At 43.3% G+C, this 26,273-nt stretch overlaps 1 protein-coding gene across 1 annotated transcript in view; it reads right to left on the bottom strand.

Moving 5' to 3' along the window:
- The window catches only part of LOC138671999 (polymeric immunoglobulin receptor-like), a 128,026-nt gene that overhangs the window by 87,207 nt on the left and 14,546 nt on the right, over window positions 1–26,273 (bottom strand). The window contains exon 2 of the mRNA XM_069760087.1: window positions 10,338–10,673. Coding sequence (XP_069616188.1) covers window positions 10,338–10,673 — 336 coding nt within the window. The remainder of the gene's footprint in view (window positions 1–10,337; window positions 10,674–26,273) is intronic.

The following is a 26,273-nucleotide window of genomic DNA, read 5'->3' as shown; positions in this document are numbered from 1 at the left end:
CTTCCTGAGCATAACCCTTCCACTCAACCAGATACTGGAGTTTCCGTCTAGAAACACGAGAATCCAAAATCTTCTCCACGATATACTCCAATTCCCCCTCCACCAAAACCGGGGCAGGAGGATCAACAGATGGAACCACGGGTGCTACGTATCTCCGCAACAATGACCTATGGAATACGTTATGTATGGAAAAAGAATCTGGAAGGGTCAGACGAAAAGACACAGGATTAAGAACCTCAGAAATCCTATACGGACCAATAAAACGAGGTTTAAACTTAGGAGAGGAAACCTTCATAGGAATATGACGAGAAGATAACCAAACCAAGTCCCCAACCCGAAGTCGGGGACCCACACAGCGTCTGCGATTAGCGAAACGTTGAGCCTTCTCCTGGGACAAGGTCAAATTGTCCACTACATGAGTCCAAATCTGCTGCAACCTGTCCACCACAGTATCCACACCAGGACAGTCCGAAGACTCAACCTGCCCTGAAGAGAAACGAGGATGGAACCCAGAGTTGCAGAAAAACGGTGAAAACAAGGTAGCCGAGCTGGCCCGATTATTAAGGGCGAACTCAGCCAAAGGCAAAAAGGACACCCAGTCATCCTGATCAGCAGAAACAAAGCATCTCAGATATGTTTCCAAGGTCTGATTGGTTCGTTCGGTCTGGCCATTAGTCTGAGGATGGAAAGCCGAGGAAAAAGACAAGTCAATGCCCATCCTACCACAAAAGGCTCGCCAAAACCTCGAAACAAACTGGGAACCTCTGTCAGAAACGATATTCTCTGGAATGCCATGTAAACGAACCACATGCTGGAAAAACAATGGCACCAAATCAGAGGAGGAAGGCAATTTAGACAAGGGTACCAAATGGACCATCTTAGAGAAGCGATCACAGACCACCCAAATGACTGACATCTTTTGAGAGACGGGAAGATCTGAAATAAAATCCATAGAGATATGTGTCCAAGGTCTCTTCGGGACCGGCAAGGGCAAAAGCAACCCACTGGCACGAGAACAGCAGGGCTTAGCCCGAGCACAAATCCCACAGGACTGCACAAAAGTACACACATCCCGCGACAGAGATGGCCACCAAAAGGATCTAGCCACTAACTCTCTGGTACCAAAGATTCCAGGATGACCAGCCAACACCGAACAATGAACCTCAGAGATAACTTTATTCGTCTACCTATCAGGGACAAACAGTTTCTCCGCTGGGCAACGATCAGGTTTATCAGCCTGAAATTTTTGCAGCACCCACCGCAAATCAGGGGAGATGGCAGACACAATTACTCCCTCTTTGAGGATACCCGCCGGCTCAGATACACCCGGAGAGTCGGGCACAAAACTCCTAGACAGAGCATCCGCCTTCACATTTTTAGAGCCCGGAAGATATGAAATCACAAAGTCAAAACGGGCAAAAAACAACGACCAACGAGCTTGTCTAGGATTCAACCGCTTGGCGGACTCGAGATAAGTCAAGTTCTTATGATCAGTCAAGACCACCACGCGATGCTTAGCTTCTTCAAGCCAATGACGCCACTCCTCGAATGCCCACTTCATGGCCAGCAACTCTCGATTGCCCACATCATAATTTCGCTCAGCAGGCGAAAACTTCCTGGAAAAGTAGGCGCATGGTTTCATCACCGAGCAATCCGAACTTCTCTGCGACAAAACAGCCCCTGCTCCAATCTCAGAAGCATCAACCTCGACCTGGAACGGAAGCGAAACATCTGGTTGACACAACACAGGGGCAGAAGAAAAACGACGCTTCAACTCTTGAAAAGCTTCCACCGCAGCAGAAGACCAATTGACCACATCAGCACCTTTCTTGGTCAAATCGGTCAATGGTTTAGCAATACTAGAAAAATTGCAGATGAAGCGACGATAAAAATTAGCAAAGCCCAGGAACTTTTGCAGACTTTTCAGAGATGTCGGCTGAGTCCAATTATGGATGGCTTGGACCTTAACAGGGTCCATCTCGATAGTAGAAGGGGAAAAGATGAACCCCAAAAATGAAACCTTCTGGACACCAAAGAGACACTTTGATCCCTTCACAAACAAAGAATTAGCACGCAGGACCTGAAACACCGTTCTGACCTGCTTCACATGAGATTCCCAATCATCCGAGAAGATCAAAATGTCATCTAAGTGCACAATCAGGAATTTATCCAGGTACTCTCGGAAGATGTCATGCATAAAGGACTGAAACACTGATGGAGCATTGGCAAGTCCGAATGGCATTACTAGTTACTCAAAATGGCCCTCAGGCGTATTAAATGCAGTTTTCCACTCATCGCCTCGCTTAATACGCACAAGATTATACGCACCACGAAGATCTATCTTGGTGAACCAACTAGCCCCCTTAATGCGAGCAAACAAATCAGATAATAATGGCAAAGGGTACTGAAATTTAACCGTGATCTTATTTAGAAGGCGGTAATCTATACAAGGTCTCAGCGAACCATCCTTCTTGGCTACAAAAAAGAACCCTGCTCCTAATGGCGACGATGACGGGCGAATATGCCCCTTCTCCAAAGACTCCTTTACATAACTCCGCATAGCGTCGTGCTCAGGCACAGATAAATTAAACAGTCGACCTTTTGGGAATTTACTACCAGGAATCAAATCGATAGCACAATCACAATCCCTATGCGGAGGTAGGGTATCGGACTTGGGCTCATCAAATAAATCCCGGTAATCAGACAAGAACTCAGGAACCTCAGAAGGGGTGGATGACGAAATAGTCAGAAATGGGACATCACCATGTACCCCCTGACAACCCCAGCTGGACACAGACATGGATTTCCAATCTAATACTGGATTATGGACTTGTAGCCATGGCAACCCCAACACGACCACATCATGCAGATTATGCAACACCAGAAAGCGAATAACCTCCTGATGTGCAGGAGCCATGCACAAGATCAGCTGGGTCCAGTACTGAGGCTTATTCTTGGCCAAAGGCGTAGCATCAATTCCTCTCAATGGAATAGGACACTGCAAGGGCTCCAAGAAAAACCCACAACGCCCAGCAAACTCCAAGTCCATCAAATTCAGAGCAGCGCCTGAGTCCACAAATGCCATGACAGAATACGATGACAAAGAACAGATCAAGGTAACGGACAGAAGAAATTTTGACTGTACCGTACCAATGGTGGCAGACCTAGCGAACTGCTTAGTGCGCTTAGGACAATCAGAGATAGCATGAGTGGAATCACCACAGTAGAAACACAACCCATTCAGACGTCTGTGTTCTTGCCGTTCAACTCTGGTCAAAGTCCTATCGCACTGCATAGGCTCAGGTTTAAGCTCAGGTAATACCGCCAAATGGTGCACAGATTTACGCTCGCGCAAGCGTCGACCGATCTGAATGGCCAAAGACATAGACTCATTCAGACCAGCAGGCATAGGAAATCCCACCATGACATCCTTAAGGGCTTCAGAGAGACCTCTTCTGAAAATAGCCGCGAGCGCACCTTCATTCCACTGAGTGAGTACAGACCACTTTCTAAATTTCTGACAATATACCTCTATCTCATCCTGACCCTGACACAGAGCCAGCAAATTCTTCTCTGCCTGATCCACTGAATTAGGCTCATCGTACAGCAATCCGAGCGCCAGGAAAAACGCATCAATATTACTTAATGCAGGATCCCCTGGCGCAAGGGAAAATGCCCAGTCCTGAGGATCGCCACGCAAAAAAGAAATAACAATTCTCACTTGTTGAACTGGATCACCAGAGGAGCGAGGTTTCAAGGCCAGAAACAGTTTGCAATTATTTTTGAAATTCACAAACTTGGCTCTATCACCATAAAACAAATCAGGAATAGGAATTCTTGGTTCTAACATAGGCTTCTGAACCACCAAATCTTGAATCTTTTGTACATTTATAACGAGATTATCCAATGAAGAGCACAGACCCTGAATATCCATGTCCACACCTGTGTCCTGAACTACCCAAATGTCTAGGGGAAAAAAAAGGCAAAACACAGTGCAGAGAAAAAAAAATGGTCTCAGAACTTCTTTTTTCCCTCTATTGAGAATCATTAGTACTTTGGGCCTCCAGTACTGTTATGAAAGGTAATTCAGTACCACAATGGACATAGAGGTCAGCGCACATACAGTGACCTGGCAATAACCCAAAAAACAAGAACGAGCTCTGAGACGTGGGAACTCTGTTGACCACAATCCCTAATCCTCTCCAACCACACTAAAGGCAGCCGTGGATTGCGCCTAAGGCTCCCTATGCAACTCGGCATGGCCTGAGAAACTAGCTAGCCTGAAGATAGAAAATAAGCCTACCTTGCCTCAGAGAAATATCCCCAAAGGAAAAGGCAGCCCCCACATATAATGACTGTGAGTTAAGATGAAAAGACAAACGTAGAGATGAAATAGATTTAGCAAAGCGAGGCCCAACTTTCTGAACAGAGCGAGGATAGGAAAGGTAACTTTGCGGTCAACACAAAACCCTAAAAAAACCACGCAAAGGGGGCAAAAAGACCCTCCGTACCGAACTAACGGCACGGAGGTACACCCTCTGCGTCCCAGAGCTTCCAGCAAGCAGGAAAAAACAAATAGACAAGCTGGACAGAAAAAAACAGCAAACAAATAGCAAAGAATAACTTAGCTATGCAGAGCAGCAGGCCACAGGAACGATCCAGGAGGAGACAGGTGCAATACTAGAACATTGACTGGAGGCCAGGATCAAAGCACTAGGTGGAGTTAAATAGAGCAGCACCTAACGACTTCACCATATCACCTGAGGAAGGAAACTCAGAAGCCGCAGTACCACTTTCCTCCACCAACGGAAGCTCACAGAGAGAATCAGCCGAAGTACCACTTGTGACCACAAGAGGGAGCTCTGCCACAGAATTCACAACAATCAACGTTTTCATAGTCAAAGTCTGAGCTGGTATGATTGTGACAGTGAGACATCCTCCTCATAAATTGCCTTGAGGGATGATTTAACCTCTCTAAGCAAAAGCTCTATAAATCCATTCAAAGGAATAGAAGCATCAAGCTCCAACTAGAACGTATCTTCTTTATTATTCCATAAAGTATTTTTATAAGGTCAACAAATTGGAACAAGGAAGGCCACACTTCATCTGACCAGTAGATAATTGGAAACAGCCATTACTTGTTGTGTCTTGTTTTTTTCTAACCTGCCTGTTTAATTACCTTTTAAGAATAATAAAGAAGGTAAACTTTTTTTTTTTTAAGCGGGGTGCACATGTTCAGTAATTGGCAGCACTTTGGACGCAGCACATGTCCACTGTGTCCAAATCGTTCATTGAACCATGCAGAATCATCGCGTCCAATACATTGCATGGGTGAAATTTCTAAATTGACATGCTGCAGTCTGGAAAGACATGACACATGTCCATCTCCCGCTGGTGAGCCGCAGGCGTCGATGAATGCATAGTGGGCATGGGATTTCTAGAAATCCCATCAGCTACGCTGTAACATCTGGTTGCTGTGGGTTGGACTTTGAGGATACTGTATATGCATCGTCCAACTCGCAATGTTTACTGACCGTTGGAACGTACCCTTAAACACTTAATTTTTTTGTATGGACTTTCAGACTTGTTTAGTTTTACCAGCTGAGTACTTGTGTAACCCTACTCCAATACTCCATTTGATGTAAAAAACATAATGGAGCAACCATCTTCTCACCGAGTTGAGAGCTTACTAGAATATGGGTGCGGTGCACAGAGACTTAGGGCTGGCTTCCTGAGTAAATGAACAGTGAAAAAAATGGAAAAATCCAGCAAACGCAAAAGTCATAAAACATTACATTTATCAGTAGATTAAAAGACGAAAAGGAAAAATTTTAAAAACATGATAACGGTTGACACGTTTCGAGCTACGTTAGCTCTTAATCATGATTAAGAGCTACTGTAGATTGAAACGCGTCGACCGCTTAAATGTTTTTTAAATTTTTCCTTTTCATGGTTTAATCTACTAATAAATGTGATGTTTTATGACTTTTGCAGTTGCTGCATTTTCCCATTTTTTCACACTCCATTTGATGTGTTGTATAGGTCTCCTTAGCTTTGCCAGTTCTTGGTTTTTCTTTATTCAAAAGCTCTCTAAGCTGATTGTCATTGCAACATTATGACATTTCCTCTGTGGTCACTGACTAAGGTAACCAATAGCAGAGATAACAAACAGGGGCTTTTTGCCCATTCGCATTTAATTTTAAGTTACATGAGTTTATTTGGAGCTTAGAAAATCATGTTACAGCTGCTATACAAACTTAAACAGTGGCCAATTGTAACAAAAATTTCCCAGAAGTAAATGAAAAAGAACCTTTCAGCAGGTTTTTCCAATATAAACTAAAGCCACCACCTTTCACGTCTTTCACCACAGTCAAGCCTCCACTCCCCCAGCATATCCAAAAAATGGCTTTTATAATTCCTTCGCGCCGTAGGTTAATTAGCATGATTCGGTCCGATAGATGTAACTGGTCTTTGCCCAACGCCTCTTCTATCCCCACAATCATGTCTTCCTTGCCTTGATTGATGTGGAGGTGCTTCAGCTACGCATATTTACTGTGTGTATGCGTCATCTACATCAATCAAAACATGAGAATGTAACTGTGGGGATAGAGGAGGACCTGGACAAAGACCAACAACGCCTATCAGCAAACATCGTGGGAAAATAATAACAGGTATACGCGTATTTTGGATATGCAGGGCTTGTTGGGGGCTGATCTGCTGACAGGTTCCCTTTAACCAATAAAAAAATGAACATGACATTTTTAATTTTAGACCAAAACACTATTTTAGGTCTGTGCTTTAGAAAGAAGCTAGGAATCTTGGAACCTTTAACAAAATGTAACTATGCTGTTTAATTCTGTGATTTTCTTTACTTTAGGTTGGCTTGAGAATAAACGAATGAAAAATCGGTCGAGTCTCCCTGCTGAGAGTCGCACAAGTGTTCTCCATATGGTCATCTGTGGGTAATGAGTTTGCAATGTGATGATGCAATTTTCTCCCACACTTGTATCCATATGGCATCTGTATGACATGCATATGGCTTTACATTTCTCACTGATTTTCCCCATTGAATTAAATTGCTCAATGGTCTGAAATTATGAAAATGTGTGCGTATCTGTCACAAGCTGGTTTGATTGTCTGTTTGGCATCTGAATTTTTCTCGCACCCATAGGCTTGCATTGGATAATGCTGCGATTTTACACACCTGTCAAATACTCCTTTGAAAAAATAAAATGTCTGTGTGAATCTGTGCCTGTGTGCGGGTGTGTGCAGGGCTGTGTGCGTGTGTCCGTGTGTAGGCAGGCATCGTTTGATGGGACTATTAGTCCCATCCGGCTATGCCTGCTACAGTGACATCATTAGCCAATGATGGGAAAGTAGTCCCATCATCCGGCTAATGTGTTGATTGTTAAAAAAAAAATCCACATACAGCACACATATAGTACATACTTACCATATACACCTAATCCCCGAAGCCATCGATCATTTGCAAATAAAATAAAAATAATAATTAAACAGTATACTCCCTGTATCCGATGAAGTCCAATTAATAACAATTGTCCCACAACGATCTCCCATGGAGAGCTGTCACATCAGCAGATGCGTCCGCTCTCCAGGGGGCTCCGGTGATACAATGAAGGAGATAATCCTCCGCACTGTATCACTCTGCCGCCGACAGGTCACCTGAGTTCATCTGTCACTTGCAGAACTACAGCGTGAGAATTTTCTCACGGCTGTAGTGCCGTAAAGTGAACTCTGATGATACACTGCGGGAGGGTTATCTCCGGTCAGTGTGTCATCGGAGGCCTTATAGAGCGGTGACATCTGCTGATGTGACCACTCTATTGGGGAGATCGTCATGAGACACTCATTATTAAATGGACTGCGTCGGAACAGGGAGTATTTGTGTTTGTTTTATTAATTGCTTTTTTTGCAGGTGATTGATGGCTTCGATTGGATTAGGAATGGAATAAAAATTATGAAAATATGTGTAGTGTTTTATTTCATTAATTTTTCTGGCTGTGTCTTTTATTTTTAAGCCATTAATAACCACAGGATTAATAATGGATAGGTATCTTATTGACGTCTCTCCATTACTAAGCCAGCTTGATGTCACCTTACAATACAAAAGTGACATTAACCCCTTTTTACTCCATAAGTCACCGCTACACGGCAGTGGGAAGGCAGAGGATAAGTGCCAGAATTGGCGCATAGTACAGATGCGCCAATTCTGGGGCGGCTGGGACTGGTATTTTTAGCCAGGGGGCCAATAACCATGGCCCCTTTCTAGGCTATGAATCTCAGCCCGCAGTTGTCTGTGTAGCCTTTCTGGCTACAAATTACAGGGGGACCCCTTGTCATTGTTTTGGGGGGTCCCCCTATTTTAATAGCCAGTAAAGGCTAAATATACAGCTGCGGGCTGATATTCATAGCATGGGAAGCTCCATGTGTATTAACCCCTTCCCAGGCTAGAAATATTGGCCCCCGGCCTTCGGCTTTCCCTCTCTGGTGCAGAAAATTGCATGGGAGCCCACAACTTTTTTTTTTAATTTAAGATATTGCGTGCAGATTTTGTGTGTGTGTGTCTATCTATTTATGTACCATTTTTTCTATCTACCTGTCTGCCTGTCTGTCTGCCTGTCTGTCTGTGTGTGTAAACACTATTCTTCCATGGAAATTACATTGCAATTCTTTTTTTTTTAAATAATAGATCTTTATTTAGGTTACTAAAATGCATACAAATCCACGTGAAAAAAAACGCATCAAAAACGCATCAACAACATCAGATTTTTACCTGCATTTTCTGCCAAGAGGTGCAGATTCTGTGCAGAAAATTCTGCAGTCAAATCTGCAACGTGTGCACATACCCTAAAGGTACCATCACACATAACGATATCGTTAAGGATATCGTTGCTTTTTGAGACATAGCAACGATATCGTTAACGAAATCGTTATGCGTGACAGCGACCAACGATCAGGCCCCTGCTGGGAGATCGTTGGTTGCTGGGGAAAGTCCAGGACTTTATTTTGTCGTTGGATCACCCGCTGACATTGCTGAATCGGCGTGTGTGATGCCGATTCATCGATGTCTTCACTGGCAACCAGGGTAAACATCGGGCTAGTAAGCGCAGGGCCACGCTTAGTAACCCGATGTTTACCCTGGTTACCATTGTAAAAGTTAAAAAAAAAACACTACATACTTACATTCCTGTTACGTTTACCCGGCGTCAGCTTCCCTGTGTCCCCCAGTGTCAGCGCCGGCCGGCCGTAAAACAGAGCACAGCGGTGACGTCACCGCTCTGCTTTCCGGCCAGCGCTTACACAGTGCAGGGAAGCTGACGGCGGGGGCGCGACAGGAATGGAAGTATGTAGTGTTTTTTTTTTTTACTTTTACAATGGTAACCAGGGTAAACATCGGGTTACTAAACGCGGCCATGTGCTTAGTAACCCGATGTTTACCCTGGTTACCCGGGACTTCGGGATCGTTGGTCGCTGGAGAGCTGTCTGTGTGACAGCTCTCCAGCGACCAAACAGCGACGCTGCAGCGATCGGCATCGTTGTCTAGATCGCTGCAGCGCGGTTAAATGTGACGGTACCTTAAGACTGTGTTCAGATGAATGATGAAAAAGTTGAGTTCCTTAGTGACAAGCTAGTTGTATACCTCAGTAAAATTAATTACGGTATATCCATGTTCTATCTGTAAGAATAGACCCTGTGGGAGACTCATCTGATAATCAGACCAAAGTTGTGCATGTTGCGATTTTCTTAGCACCATTTGGAAAATTGCAGAAATTAATTGGCCCATTTTCTGACCTACTATGGACAGTAGCCGCATGTGAAAATAGGTCATATGAATAAGCCCTTAGGTAAACACAAATATCATTGAAATGCTTTAAAATTGACAAAATGGTGAAGAGTGTATATCTATGTGCTATGGATGCCTAGCCTGACACTTGAATGATTTAGCCATACATAGGCATTGTGAAGGTAAATCTAAAAGTAAAACGGCTTATCATATAAGCTAATGGTAGGCTTACAAACTTGCTATGAAATTTACATAGATTAAATAAAAGATCAAAAACAATAAGTAAGATGTAGATTACTAAAGAGCCACAATAAAATAAAGCTTCCAGGATAAAAATAATTATTCTATGAACATCAATTAGCTGTGTCTGGTGTAGCAATTCAGTGCTAGTCACTTCGATGAACATAAGCTCTAATACCAGACAGACACTATTCAAGGACAAGAGAGGACAATCCCTTTAAATACCTTATCTAAAGTGTAATTTTTTTTATATCATATGACACATTGTAGACAAACTCTCAGAAGAACTTACCATCAATGATCCGGAGATTTACCAGTATCATAGGATTTCCATATTGTTTTTGAATTCCACACCAATACGTTCCACCATCTTCTACGACAATATTTCTCATAGTTATGATAAGTTTTCCATATCTGTTATCGTTAATGCTCATTCGTTTGTCATGACAGTTTTGTTCTGACCATTTGCTTTCACATAAAATTACACAGTTATTCCTCCACTCACCACGGCACCAAAATTTATCATACAGTGCAAAACGGGTCTTGTCATAGTTACACATAATAGTAATGTCTTCTCCAGCTTTTCCAGTTCTTGTTCTCTCTGTGCTGAGGTTCTTTGCCATCCGGCCTAAGTAGGATTATAATACTGTGTCACTCACAGGTTTGTACGTCATACAGTAAGTACATTGAAAGATCACACCAATTCTGCCTGGTACTACTTAAAGGGGTTGTCGTAGGATAGGTGATTACTTGTTGATTGTTGGGGATTCAACTGCTTGGATCTGCATCGGTCAGGATAACGGGGAAATTGTATTCCTGTTAGAATGGAGCAGCAATATACATGCTCGCCAGCTGATCCATTAATTCCCTATGGGGCTGCCGAACGCTGCTCTCTACTTGTTCCAGCAGAACCATAAAGAATAAATGGAGTGGTGTTCACTATTTTGTAATGGGGGTAAAAGTTCTTTGTTGAAGACAAAATTTCCCCGTCCTGCCGAACATTGTTGGTCCTATCAGTTGGACATCCACAGATCAACAAGTTTCATCTATCCTGGGGATAGGTTATAAATTGTATTCACTGGACAATCACTTTGGAGAGTTCTTAGTACAAGAGGATCATCAATCAAATTGATAAATATGTCCCACAGAAATGAATTCTCTAACTATAACTACGGTAACAAAAACATTTTATAAAATGTTGTAAAGTTGCAGATGAGCTCCTGTCTAAGCTGTTCCTGTCCTGCCATTATTTAGAGAAATAATTTTATTGTGTAGGCTATTTTTCATTAAAAAAAACCTAATGATCCCATGGTTATAGGTCGTCTTTACAGTGATATTCTCATTTTTATATTGTGGCCATTTACTACAATTGCTAATGTTACAGTGCGTACGGAAAGTATTCAGGCCCCTTTAAATTTTTCACTATTTCATTGCAGCCATTTGGTAAATTCAAAAAAGTTGATTGTTTTTCTCATTAATGTACACACTGCACCCCATCTTGACTGAAACAAACAGAAATGTAGACATTTTTGCAAATGTAATAAAAAAGAAAAACTGAAATATCACATGGTCATAAGTATTCAGACCCTTTGCTCAGACACTCATATTTAAGTCACATGCTGTCCATTTCCTTGTGATCCTCCTTGAGATGGTTCTACTCCATCATTGCAGTCCAGCTGTGTTTAATTAAACTGACAGGACTTGATTTGGAAAGGCACACACCTGTCTATATAAGACCTCACAGCTCACAGTGCACGTCAGACCAAATGAGAATCATGAGGTCAAAGGAACTGGCCAAGTAGCTCAGAGACAGAATTGTGCCAAGGCAGTACTGCAGAAATTCTGTTGTAACCTTGGCCAGATCTGTGCCTTACCACAATTCTGTCTCTGAGTTCCCTGGCCAGTCCCTTTGACCTCATGATTCTCATTTGGTCTGACATGCACTGTGAGCTGTGAGGTCTTATATAGCCCGTTAGGGCGATAGGACCCACTACGAGGTTTGCCGTGAAGTGGCAGTGGGCTTCATACAGTCTGATCAGAATGTTAAACTGAAAACCTCATATTCAGTTATATTAATTTTTGCCTAGCGGCTTTAGATCAACGTATGATTTTGGGATGTGCGGTTCATGCTTTTTTTTTTTCTTTTTTGCAAAGCATGCTCTATTCTTCTTCTTGGACCAGCACTCCTCCCATTTGGCTCAGGTGATTTTAATTAGCAGGAGACTGCAAAGTAAGGGGTCTAGCCCATTTTGGCTCTCACTGAAGAGCTGGAGGAAGGTGAGTTTAAGTGCTCCTTTCATTTTGGTGTTGGTGCTGTGTGGCGGCCATTGTTGCTGTGGCTTTGTGCTGGTGGGGCGGCGCGGTCTGGAGTCTTGGGGACTCAGTCTTGCAGCATGGGTGCTGTGGGGCAACAGGCCGTCCGCCCTGCTGGTGCATGGCCGCTGTGGCGGTGGGCGCCGCACGGCTCCGCTCCGTTAGGGCGATAGGACCCACTACGAGGTTTGCCGTGAAGTGGCAGTGGGCTTCATACAGTCTGATCAGAATGTTAAACTGAAAACCTCATATTCAGTTATATTAATTTTTGCCTAGCGGCTTTAGATCAACGTATGATTTTGGGATGTGCGGTTCATGCTTTTTTTTTTTTTTCTTTTTTGCAAAGCATGCTCTAGTCTTCTTCTTGGACCAGCACTCCTCCCATTTGGCTCAGGTGATTTTAATTAGCAGGAGACTGCAAAGTAAGAGGTCTAGCCCATTTTGGCTCTCACTGAAGAGCTGGAGGAAGGTGAGTTTAAGTGCTCCTTTCATTTTGGTGTTGGTGCTGTGTGGCGGCCATTGTTGCTGTGGCTTTGTGCTGGTGGGGCGGCGCGGTCTGGAGTCTTGGGGACTCAGTCTTGCAGCATGGGTGCTGTGGGGCAACAGGCCGTTAGCCCTGCTGGTGCATGGCCGCTGTGGCGGTGGGCGCCGCACGGCTCCGCTCCGTTAGGGCGATAGGACCCACTACGAGGTTTGCCGTGAAGTGGCAGTGGGCTTCATACAGTCTGATCAGAATGTTAAACTGAAAACCTCATATTCAGTTATATTAATTTTTGCCTAGCGGCTTTAGATCAACGTATGATTTTGGGATGTGCGGTTCATGCTTTTTTTTTTTTTTCTTTTTTGCAAAGCATGTTCTAGTCTTCTTCTTGGACCAGCACTCCTCCCATTTGGCACAGGTGATTTTAATTATCAGGAGACTGCAAAGTGAGGGGTCTAGCCCATTTTGGCTCTCACTGAAGAGCTGGAGGAAGGTGAGTTTAACCCCTTCCCGACCCATGACGCCACATAGGCGTCATGAAAGTCGGTGCCAATCCGACCCATGACGCCTATGTGGCGTCATGGAAAGATCGCGTCCCTGCAGATCGGGTGAAAGGGTTAACTCCCATTTCACCCGATCTGCAAGGACAGGGGGAGTGGTAGTTTAGCCCAGGGGGGGTGGCTTCACCCCCCCGTGGCTACGATCGCTCTGATTGGCTGTTGAAAGTGAAACTGCCAATCAGAGCAATTTGTAATATTTCACCTATTATAACTGGTGAAATATTACAATCCAGCCATGGCCTATGCTGCAATATCATCGGCCATGGCTGGAAACACTAATGTGCCCCCACCCCACCCCACCGATCGCCCCCCCAGCCCTCCGATCTGGCCGGTACACTGCTCCGGCTCCCCTCCGTCCTGTGCTCCGCTCCCCCCGTGCTCTTGTCCGCTCCCCCGTGCACCAATCACCCTCCCCGTGCTCCAATCACCCCCCCTGCACTCCGACCCACCCCCCCTGCAGTCCGATCCACCCCCCCTGCAGTCCGATCCACCCCCCCGATGCTCCAATGCACCCCCTCCGTGCTCCGTTCCACCCCTCCCGCGCTCCGATCCACCCCCCATGCTCCGATCACCCCCCCCCGTGCTCCCCCCCATCCCATCATACTTACCGATCCTGCCGGGGTCCGTCCGTCTTCCTCCCGGGCGCCGCCATCTTCCACAATGGAGGGCGCATGCGCAGTGCGCCCGCCGAATCTGCCGGCCGGCAGATTCGTTCCAAAGTGCATTTTGATCACTGAGATAGATTATATCTCAGTGATCAAAATAAAAAAAATAATAAATGACCCCCCCCCCTTTGTCACCCCCATAGGTAGGGACAATAAAAAAATAAAGAATTTTTTTTTTCCACTAATGTTAGAATAGGGTTAGGGTAAAGGCCCCTTCACATTAAGCGACGCTGCAGCGATACCGACAACGATCCGGATCGCTGCAGCGTCGCTGTTTGGTCGCTGGAGAGCTGTCACACAGACCGCTCTCCAGCGACCAACGATGCCGGTAACCAGGGTAAACATCGGGTAACTAAGCGCAGGGCCGCGCTTAGTAACCCGATATTTACCCTGGTTACCATCCTAAAAGTAAAAAAAAACAAACACTAGACACTTACCTACCGCTGTCTGTCCTCCAGCGCTGCGCTCTGCTTCTCTGCTCTCCTCCTGTACTGTCTGGGAGCCGGAAAGCAGAGCGGTGACGTCACCGCTCTGCTTTCCGGCTCACAGCCAGTACAGGAGGAGTGCAGAGCGCAGCGCTGGAGGACAGACAGCGGTAGGTAAGTATCTAGTGTTTGTTTTTTTTTACTTTTAGCATGGTAACCAGGGTAAACATCGGGTTACTAAGCGCGGCCCTGCGCTTAGTTACCCGATGTTTACCCTGGTTACCAGTGAAGACATCGCTGGATCGGTGTCACACACGCCGATCCAGCGATGTCTCCAGGGAGTCCAGCGACGAAATAAAGTTCTGGACTTTATTCAGCGACCAACGATCTCCCAGCAGGGGCCTGATCGTTGGTCGCTGTCACACATAACGATTTCATTAACGATATCGTTGCTACGTCACAAATAGCAACGATATCGTTAACAATATCGTTATGTGTGAAGGTACCTTTAGGGGTAGGGTTAGGGCTAGGGTTAGGGCTAGGGGTAGGGTTAGGGCTAGGGTTAGGGGTAGGGTTAGGGTTAGGGTTAGGGGTAGGATTAGGGGTAGGGTTAGGGGTAGGGGTAGGGTTAGGGCTAGGGTTAGGGTTTCGGTATGTGCACACGTATTCTGGTCCTCTGTGGATTTTTCCGCTGCGGATTTGATAAATCCGCGGTGCTAAACCGCTGCGGATTTATGGTGGATTTACCGCATTTTTTCTGCGCATTTCACTGCGGTTTTACAACTGCGATTTTCTATTGGAGCAGTTGTAAAACCGCTGCGGAATCCGCACAAAGAAGTGACATGCTGCGGAATGTAAACCGCTGCGTTTCCGTGCAGTTTTTCCGCAGCATGTGTACAGCGATTTTTGTTTCCCATAGGTTTACATTGAACTGTAAACTCATGGGAAACTGCTGCGGATCCGCAGCGTTTTCCGCAGCGTGTGTACATACCTTTAGAATTAGGCTATGTGCACACGGTGCGGATTTGGCTGCGGATCCGCAGCGGATTGGCCGCTGCGGATTCGCAGCAGTGTTTCATCAGGTTTACAGTACCATGTAAACATATGGAAACCAAATCCGCTGTGCCCATGGTGCAGAAAATACCGCGCGGAAACGCTGCGTTGTATTTTCCGCAGCATGTCAATTCTTTGTGCGGATTCCGCAGCGTTTTACACCTGTTCCTCAATAGGAATCCGCAGGTGAAATCACAAAAAACACTGGAAATCCGTGGAAAATCCGCAGGTAAAACGCAGTGCCTTTTACCCGCGGATTTTTCAAAAATGATGCTGAAAAAATCTCACACGAATCCGCAACGTGGGCACATAGCCTTAGGGTTAGGGTTGGAATTAGGGTTGTGGTTAGGGTTAGGGGTGTGTTGGGGTTAGGGTTGTGGTTAGGGGTGTGTTGCGGTTAGGGTTGTGATTAGGGTTATGGCTACAGTTGGGATTAGGGTTAGGGGTGTGGGGGGGTTAGTGTTGGAGGTAGAATTGAGGGGTTACCACTGTTTAGGCACATCAGGGGTCTCCAAACGCAACATGGTGCCACCATTGATTCCAGCCAATCTCGTATTCAAAAAGTCAAATGGTGCTCCGTCAATTCTGAGCCCCGACGTGTGCCCAAACAGTGGTTTACCCCCACATATGGGGTACCAGCATACTCAGGATAAACTGCGCAACAATTACTGGGGTCCAATTTCTCCTGTTACCCTTGTGAAAATAAAAAATGTTTGCTAAAACATCATTTTTGAGGAAAGAAAAATTATTTTTTATTTTCACGGCTCTGCGTTGTAAACGTCTGTAAAGCACTTGGGGGTTCAAAGTGCTCACCACATATCTAGATAAGTTCCTTGGGGGGGTCTAGTTTCTAAAATGGGGTCACTTGTGGGGGGTTTCTACTGTTTAGGCACACCAGGGGCTCTGCAAACGCAACGTGACGCCCGCAGACCATTCCATCAAAGTCTGCATTTCAAAAGTCACTACTTCCCTTCTGAGCCCCGACGTGTGCCCAAACAGTGGTTTACCTCCACACATGGAGTATCAGCGTACTCAGGAGAAACTGGACAACAACTTTTGGGGTCCAATTTCTCCTGTAACCCTTGGGAAAATAAAAAATTCTGGGCTAAATAATTATTTTTGAGGAAAGAAAACGTATTTATTATTTTCACGGCTCTGCATTATAAACTTCTGTGAAGCACTTGGGGGTTCAAAGTGCTCACCACACATCTACATAAGTTCCTTTCGGGGTCTAGTTTCCAAAATGGGGTCACTTGTGGGGGGTTTCTACTGTTTAGCCACATCAGGGGCTCTGCAAACGCAACGTGACGCCCGCAGAGCATTCCATCAAAGTCTGCATTTTAAAACGTCACTACTTCACTTCCGAGCCCCGGCATGTGCCCAAGCAGTAGTTTACCCCCACATATGGGGTATCACCGTACTCAGGAGAAACTGGACAACAAATATTGGGGTCAAATTTCTCCTGTTACCCTTGGGAAAATTAAAAAATTCTGGGCTAAATAATTATTTTTGAGGAAAGAAAACGTATTTATTATTTTCACGGCTCTGCATTATAAACTTCTGTGAAGCACTTGGGGGTTCAAAGTGCTCACCACACATCTAAATAAGTTCCATTCGGGGTCTAGTTTCCAAAATGGGGTCACTTGTGGGGGGTTTCTACTGTTAAGCCACATCAGGGGCTCTGCAAACGCAACGTGACGCCCACAGAGAATTCCATCAAAGTCTGCATTTCAAAACATCACTACTTCACTTCCGAGCCCCGGCATGTGCCCAAACAGTGGTTTACCCCCACATATGGGGTATCAGCGTACTCAGGAGAAACTGGACAACAACTTTTAGGGTCAAATTTCTCCTGTTACCCTTTGGAAAATAAAAAATTGCAGGCTAAAAATCATTTTTGAGAAAATATATATTTTTTTTTATTTTCATGGCTCTGCGTTATAAACTTCTGTGAAGCACTTGGGGGTTCAAAGTCCTCACCACACATCTAGATTAGTTCCTTTGGTGGACTAGTTTCCAAAATGGGGTCATTTCTGGGGGATCTCCAATGTTTAGGCTCACAGGGGCTCTCCAAACGTGACATGGTGTCCGCTAATGATTGGAGCTAATTTTCCATTTAAAAAGCCAAATGGCGTGCCTTCCCTTCCGAGCCCTGCCGTGCGCCCAAACAGTGGTTTACCCCCACATATGGGGTATCAGCGTATTCAGGACAAACTGGACAACAACATTTGGGGTCCAATTTCTCCTATTACCCTTGGCAAAATAGGAAATTCCAGGCTAAAAAATCATTTTTGAGGAAAGAAAAATTATTTTTTATTTCATGGCTCTGCGTTATAAACTTCTGTGAAGCACCTGGGGGTTTAAAGTGCTCAATATTCATCTAGATAAGTTCATTGGGGGGTCTAGTTTCCAAAATGGGGTCACTTGTGGGGGAGCTCCAATGTTTAGGCACACAGGGGCTCTCCAAACGCGACATGGTGTCCGCTAACAATTGGAGCTAATTTTCCATTCAAAAAGTCAAATGGCGCGCCTTCCCTTCCGAGCCCTGCCGAGTGCCCAAACAGTGGTTTACCCCCACATATGAGGTATCGGCGTACTCGGGAGAAATTGCCCAACAAATTTTGTGATCCATTTTATCCTATTTCCCATGAGAAAATGAAAAAATTGAGGCGAAAAGAATTTTTTTGTGAAAAAAAAGTACTTTTTCATTTTTACAGATCAATTTGTGAAGCACCTGAGGGTTTAAAGTGCTCACTAGGCATCTAAATAAGTTCCTTGGGGGGGTCTAGTTTCCAAAATGGGGTCACTTGTGGGGGAGCGCCAATGTTTAGGCACACAGGAGCTCTCCAAACGCGACATGGTGTCCGCTAACGATGGAGATAATTTTTCATTCAAAAAGTCAAATGGCGCTCCTTCCCTTCTGAGCCTTACCATGTGCCCAAACAGTGGTTTACCCCCACATGTGAGGTATCAGTGTACTCAGGAGAAATTGCCCAACAAATTTTAGGTTCCATTTTATCCTGTTGCCCATGTGAAAATAAAAAAATTGAGGCTAAAAGAATTTTTTTGTGAAAAAAAAGTACTTTTTCATTTTTACGGATCAATTTGTGAAGCACCTGGGGGTTCAAAGTGCTCACTATGCATCTAGATAAGTTCCTTGGGGCGTCTAGTTTCCAAAATGGGGTCACTTGTGGGGGAGCTCCAATTTTTAGGCACACGGGGGCTCTCCAAACGTGACATGGTGTCCGCTAAAGAGTGGAGCCAATTTTTGATTCAAAAAGTCAAATGGCGCTCCTTCCCTTCCAAGCCCTGCCGTGCGCCCAAACAGTGGTTTACCCCCACATATGAGGTATCAGCGTACTCAGGACAAATTGGACAACAACTTTCGTGGTTCAGTTTCTCCTTTTACCATTGGGAAAATAAAAAAATTGTTGATAAAAGATAATTTTTGTGACTAAAAAGTTAAATGTTCATTTTTTCCTTCCATGTTGCTTCTGCTGCTGTGAAGCACCTGAAGGGTTAATAAACTTCTTGAATGTGGTTTTGAGTACCTTGAGGGGTGCAGTTTTTAGAATGGTGTCACTTTTGGGTATTTTCAGCCATATAGACCCCTCAAACTGACTTCAAATGTGAGGTGGTCCCTAAAAAAAATGGTTTTGTAAATTTCGTTGTAAAAATGAGAAATCGCTGGTCAAATTTTAACCCTTATAACTTCCTAGCAAAAAAAAATTTTGTTTCCAAAATTGTGCTGATGTAAAGTAAACATGTGGGAAATGTTATTTATTAACTATTTTGTGTCACATAACTCTCTGGTTTAACAGAATAAAAATTCAAAATGTGAAAATTGCAAAATTTTCTAAATTTTCGCCAAATTTCCGTTTTTCTCACAAATAAACGCAAAATTTATTGACCTAAATTTACCACTAACATGAAGCCCAATATGTCACGAAAAAATAATCTCAGAACCGCTAGGATCCGTTGAAGCGTTCCTGAGTTATTACCTCATAAAGGGACACTGGTCAGAATTGCAAAAAACGGCAAGGTCTTTAAGGTCAAAATAGGCTGGGTCATGAAGGGGTTAAGTGCTCCTTTCATTTTGGTGTTGGTGCTGTGTGGCGGCCATTGCTGCTGTGGCTTTGTGCTGGTGGGGCGGCGCGGTCTGGAGTCTTGGGGACTCAGTCTTGCAGCATGGGTGCTGTGGGGCAACAGGCCGTCCGCCCTGCTGGTGCATGGCCGCTGTGGCGGTAGGCGCCGCACGGCTCCGCTCCGTTAGGGTGATAGAACCCACTACGAGGTTTGCCGTGAAGTGGCAGTGGGCTTCATACAGTCTGATCAGAATGTTAAACTGAAAACCTCATATTCAGTTATATTAATTTTTGCCTAGCGGCTTTAGATCAACATATGATTTTGGGATGTGCGGTTCATGCTTTTTTTTTTTTTTTCTTTCTTATATAGACAGATGTGTGCCTTTCCAAATCAAGTCCTATCAGTTTAATCAAGCACAGCTGGACTCCAATGAAGGAGTAGAACCATCTGAAGGCGGATCACAAGGTAATGGACAGCATGTGGCTTAAATATGAGTGTTTGAGCAAAGGGTCGAAATAACAATGACCGTGTGATTCAGTTTTTCTTTTTCAGTAAATTTGCAAAGATTTCAACATTTCTGGGTTTTTTTCAGTCATGATGGGGTGCAGAGTGTACATTAGTGTGAAAAAAGAACTTTTTTTGAATTTACCAAATGGCTACAATGAAACAGAGTAAAAAATTGAAAGGGGTCTGAATACTTTCTGTACTCACTGTTTGTACTTTGAGAGGTTCCTTTAACTTTGTTCCTGAAAATCGAAGGTTCTGGTCTTCTGCTAAAAGAACTAAAACTTTTATTTAAATGGAGTGTCAATATACAGGAGAAATATGTAACACTGAAGCAGCATCACTAGATTTTGAGGAATAGTGGCATTCCGAGCAGTCGCAAACAGACCATCCAGTAAAGAATGAAAAACAGTCCAACTATAGCTGGGTGTAGTTGTTGCAGTCACATTCAAGCCAAAAGCTCCCATTGACTCATATGAGGTGATAAGTTTGCCTGAAATGTGGGAGAGCTGGAAGCGGTAGCAAGAATTATGACATGAGACGCAGTTCACACTCACTCACTAACCGGTGCGATTTAGTGCTATTTAATGTTGAGAAAGAGTCTATTTCAACTCCCCTTGATAAAGGAGTATGTGAAACATGCGTCGTTGTTGCATGGGGGACCAATAAATCCCTATCATGGGTAAGCATTCCACCTTATGCTGATTTTTGCATTTTATTAGTGGGACTGGATGGTAACTGATATGTATGGTCATTACCTACTCTATTTGATTATAACTGTCCTGAGCCTATTTAGAAATATTATGGCCTATTTAGGATTGGTATGTTATGTACACTTACAGTGTATGATATTAACCCCTTTACCCCAAACCTGTTTTCACTTTCATGACAATGCCAAATTTTATAATACTGACCAGTGTCATTTTATGTGTTAATATCTCTGGAATGCTTCAAGAGATCCCACTAATTCTGAGAATGTTTTTTTGGGACATATTGTACTTTATGATAGTGGTAACATTTATTCAATATGACTTGTGTTTATTCACAAAAAAAAAGAAAATTAGGTGAAAATGTTGCAATTTTAAAAATTTTAATTCTTATACCCTTAAATTGGAGAGTTATGTCATACAAAATAGTTAATAAATAATTTCCCTCATGTCTACTTTACATCAGTACAATTTTTGAAACATTATTTTTTGTTAGGAAGTTAGAAGGGTTAAATTTGACTAGCAAGTTCTCATTTTTGTAACAAAATTTACAAAACCATTATTTTTAGGGACCACATCACATTTGAAGTGACATGGAGAGACCTATATGAAAGAAAACACCGAAACGTGACAACATTCTAACAATTGCACCCCTCAAGGTGTTCAAAACCTCATTCAACAAGTTAATTAACCATTCAGGTGCTTAACAGGAATTAATAAAAAGTTGAAGAAAAAATTAACATTTAACTTTTTTTCACAAAAAAATTTAATTGGACCCAATTTTTTTTTTTTTTTTGCAAGAGTACCAGGAAACAATGGACCCCAAAATGTGTTGTGCAATTTCTCCTTAGCATGCTGATTACCCATGTGTGGGGTAAAACCGCTGTTTAGGCACACGGCTGAGCTCGGAAGGGAAGGAGCGCCAATTGACTTTTTGAATGTAAAATTTGCTGGAATAATATGCGGATGCCATTTCACGTTTGGCGAGCTCCCGATGTGCCTAAACAGTGGAAACTGCTCACAAGCGACACTATTTTGGAAACTAGACCCCTCAGGGAACATATCTAGATCAGGGAACTTATCTAGATGTGTGGTGAGCAATCCCCAGGTGCATCACAGAAGCTTATACTGTTGAGCAGTGAAAATTTAAAAAAATCACATTTTTCCCTCAAAAATGTTTTTTAGCCCCAAATTTTGTATTTTCACAAGGGTAACAATTTGCTGTTCACTTTCTTCTGAGTTTGCCGATACCTCACTTTTGAAAGGAAACTACTGTTTGGACGCATGATAGGGCTCAAAAGGGAAGGAGCACCACTTGACTTTTTGAATTTAAAATTTGTTGGCATAATTACTGGATGCCATGTCGCATGTAGAGAGCCTCTGATGTGCCTAAACAATGGAAACCACCCACAAATGACAACATTTTGCAAACTGGACTCCTCAGGGACCTTGAACTCCTGTGCCCGGACTTACAGCATATGATCATTTTAGCTACACGTAGTAGGGCTGAAGCTGAAGCCCTGCTATGTGAAGCACAAGCAATCGGATCACTGCAGCTTCTAATCTCACATGGAGCAAGTGAAAAGTGAAAAATATGTTTTTAAAAATATTTAAAAAATTTAAAAAATATATAAAAGATTAAATCATCCCCCATTCAAAATAAAACAATTAAAACAAAATGTCAAAAATATGCATAATTGATATCTCCACATTCCTAAACACCTGGTCTATCAAAATATAAAAATAATTATTCTGATTGGTAAACGACGCAATGAGAAAAAATAAAATAAAAACACCAGAATTTCATTTTTTGGTCGCTGCAAAATGCAATAAAATGCAATAACAGGCGATCAAGACATCGAGTGTATATCAAAATCATATCAATAAAAACGACAAATCGGTACGCAAAAAATAAGCCCTCACTTAGTCCCACATCCTGAAAAATGGAGATGCTACGTGTCTCGGAAAATGGCACTTTTTTTGCAAACTTTGGATTTTTTTCATCACTCAAATAAAACAGAACCTATAAATGTTTGGTATTTGTGAAGTTATAATTACCCAGAGAATCCTAATGACAGGCCAATTTTAGCATTTAGAAAAACATGGTAAAAAAAACCCTCAAAAAAACATTTGTGAAATTGCACTTTCTTTGCAATTTCACCGCACTTTAAATTTTTATCCCGTTCTCCAGTTCATGATTTGGTAAAACCAATGGTGTAGTTCAACAGTACAACTTGTCCCATGTGCCCTCACATGACCATGTTGAGCGAAAAATGAAAAAAGCTATGGCTCTGGGAAAACAGGGAGCAAAAACCTGAAACACAAATGAAAAATCCCATCGTCGCTAAGGGGTTAAATCATTTGTTTATGCTCCTAACCTGTAAATTTTCAATGTGCTGTATGAATATTGTCGTAGTTAACCGCTTATTGACAGAGCCAATTTGGTACTTCATGACCGAGCCAATTTTTACAATTCTGACCACTGTCACTTTATGAGGTTATAACTCTGGAACGCTTTAACATATCCTGCTGATTCAGAGATGGTTTTTTCGTGACATATTGTACTTCATGTATTGGTAACATTTCTTCGATATTACTTGCGATTATTTATGAAAAAAACAGAAATATGGCGAAAATTTTTAAAATTTTGAAATTTTCAAACTTTGTATTTTTATGCCCTTAAATCAGAGAGATATGTCACGAAAAATAATTAATAAATAACATTTCCCACATGTCTACTTTACATAAGCACAATTTTGGAAACAATTTTTTTTTGTTAGGGAGTTATAAGGGTTAAAAGTTGACCAGCAATTTCTCATTTTTACAACACAATTTTTTTGGGGGACCACATCACATTTGAAGTTATTTTGAGGGGTCTATATGATAAAAAATAACCAAGTGTGACACCATTGTAAAAAACTACACACCTCAAGGTGCTCAAAACCACATTCAAGAAGTTTATTAACCCTTTACGCGCTTCACAGGAAGGAAAAAATGAACATTTAACTTTTTTTTGCAAACATTTTACTTCAGAACCATTTTTTTTATTTTCACAAGTGTAAAAACAGAAATTTAACCATAAATTTTGTTGTGCAATTTCTCCTGAATACGTCGATACCCCATATGTGGGGGTAAACCACTGATTGGGCGCACCGCAGAGCTTGGAAGAGAAGGAGCGCCGTTTGACTTTTTAAATGTAGAATTGGTTGGAATTGAGATCGGATGCCATGTCGCGTTTGGAGAGCCCCTGATGTGCCTAAACAGTAGAAATCCCCCACAAGTGACCCCATTTTGGAAACTAGACCCCTTAAGGAACTTATCTAGATGTGTGGTGAGCACTTTAAACCCCCAAGTGCTTCACAGAAATTTATAAAGTAGAGCAGTGAAAATAAAAAATCCTTTTTTTTCCCTCAAAAATGATTTTTTAGCCTGCAATTTTTTATTTTCTCAAGGGTAATATATATATAACATATGTGGGGGGTAATGTTTGGGCACCCATCGGGGCTAGGAAGGGAAGGAACGCCGCTTGGAATGCTGACTTTGATGGGATGGTCTGTGGGTGTTATGTTGCATAAGCAGAGCTCCTGATGTACCTAAACAGTAGAAACCCCCCACCAGTGACCCCATTTTGGAAACAAGACCCCCAAAGAGCTTATCTAGATGTGTGGTGAGCACTATGAACCCCCAACTGCTTCACAGAAGTTTATAATGTAGAGCCATGAAAATAAAAAAATCATATTTTTTCTATAAAAATTATCTTTTCACCCCCAAATTTTTACTTTCACAAGGGTAACAGGAGAAATTGGACCCCAAAATTTATTGTGCAATTTATGCTGAGTAGGCTGATACCCCATATGTGCGAGGGACCACTGTTTGGGCGCATGGCAGAGCTCGGAAAGAGCGCCGTTTTGGAATGCAGACTTTGATAGAATGGTCTCCGGGTATTATGTTGCGCTTGCAGAGCCCCTGATGTACCTAATCAGTAGAACCCCCTACAAGTGACCCCATCTTGGAAACTAGACCCCACAAGGAACTTATCTAGATGTGTGGTGAGAACTTTGAATGCCCAAGTGATTCACAGAAGTTTATAATGCAGAGTCGTAAAAATAAAAAATATTTTTTTTTGTACAAAAAAGATTTTTTAGCCCCCAAGTTTTTATTTTCACAAGGGTAACAGGAAAAATTGGACCCCAAAAGTTGTTGTCCAATTTATCCCAAGTAGGCTGATGCCGAATATGTGGGGGTAAACCACTGTTTGGGCGCACGGCAGAGCTCAGAAGGGAGGGAGAACCATTTGACTTTTTGAGCGCAAAATTGGCTGTCGTGTTTGGAGACCCCTTGATGTACCTAAACAGTGGAAACCCGCCAATTCTAACTCCAACCCTAACCCCAACATACCCCTAACCCTAATCCCAACCCGATCCATAATTCTAATCACAACCCTAATGATAATCACAACCCTAACCCCAAAACAACCCTAATCTCAACCCTAACCATAACCCTAATCAAAACCCTAAATCCAACACACCCCTAATCCTAATCTCAACCCCAACCTCAAACCGAACCCTAATCCCAATACACCCCTAACCCTAATCCCAACCCAAACCTTAACCCTAATGCCAAACCTAACCCTAATCCCAAACGTAACCCCAATGCCAACCCTAACCCTAATACCAACCCTAATCCAAACCCTAACCCTAATCCCAACTCTAACCCTAACTTTAGCTGCAACCCTAGCCCTAACTTTAGCCCCAACCCTAACCCTAGCCCTAACCCTAACTTTAGCCCCAACCCTAACCCTAGCCCTAACCCTAGCCCTAACCGTAAATTTAGCCCCAACCTAACCCTAACCCTAGCCCTAACTTTAGCCCCAACCCTAACCCTAGCCCAACCCTAACCCTAGCCCTAACTTTAGCCCTAACGCTAGCCATAACCCTAGCCCTAAGGCTACTTTCACACTTGCATCGTGTGGCATCCGTCGCAATCTGTTGTGAATTCTGTTATCGAACTCCCTCCTGTGGTCATGAATGGTACTTCGGCGAGTTCTGTCCATGGAATCCCTCTGGTGGCTGTGAGTGGAGCTGCTGCTTCTGAGGTTCCTTCCACATATGACGTAGTTTATTTTTTGGCTGGCTACTCTATTTAACTCCACTCAGATCGTTACTCCATGCCAGCTGTCAATGTTCTTGTACTGGTTCAGTTCACTCTTGGATCTTTCTGGTGACCTGTCTACTCCAGCAGAAGCTAAGTCCCTGCTAGTTAATTATTTGTTCATTGTTTCCTTGGCCAGCTGGCTTTCATGATCTTGCCTTGCTAGCTGGAAGCTCTGGGATGCAGAGTGGCACCTCCGCACCGTGAGTCGGTGCGGAGGTCTTTTTGCACACTCTGCGTGGTCTTTTTGTAGTGTTTTGTGCTGACCGCAAAGATACCTTTC

The sequence above is a fragment of the Ranitomeya imitator genome, chromosome 3 (assembly GCF_032444005.1).
Source record: "Ranitomeya imitator isolate aRanImi1 chromosome 3, aRanImi1.pri, whole genome shotgun sequence".
NCBI classification, from domain to species: Eukaryota; Metazoa; Chordata; class Amphibia; order Anura; family Dendrobatidae; genus Ranitomeya; species Ranitomeya imitator.
Note: the sequence above shows the minus strand (reverse complement) of the source record. Positions and strands in the feature narration are given on the sequence as shown.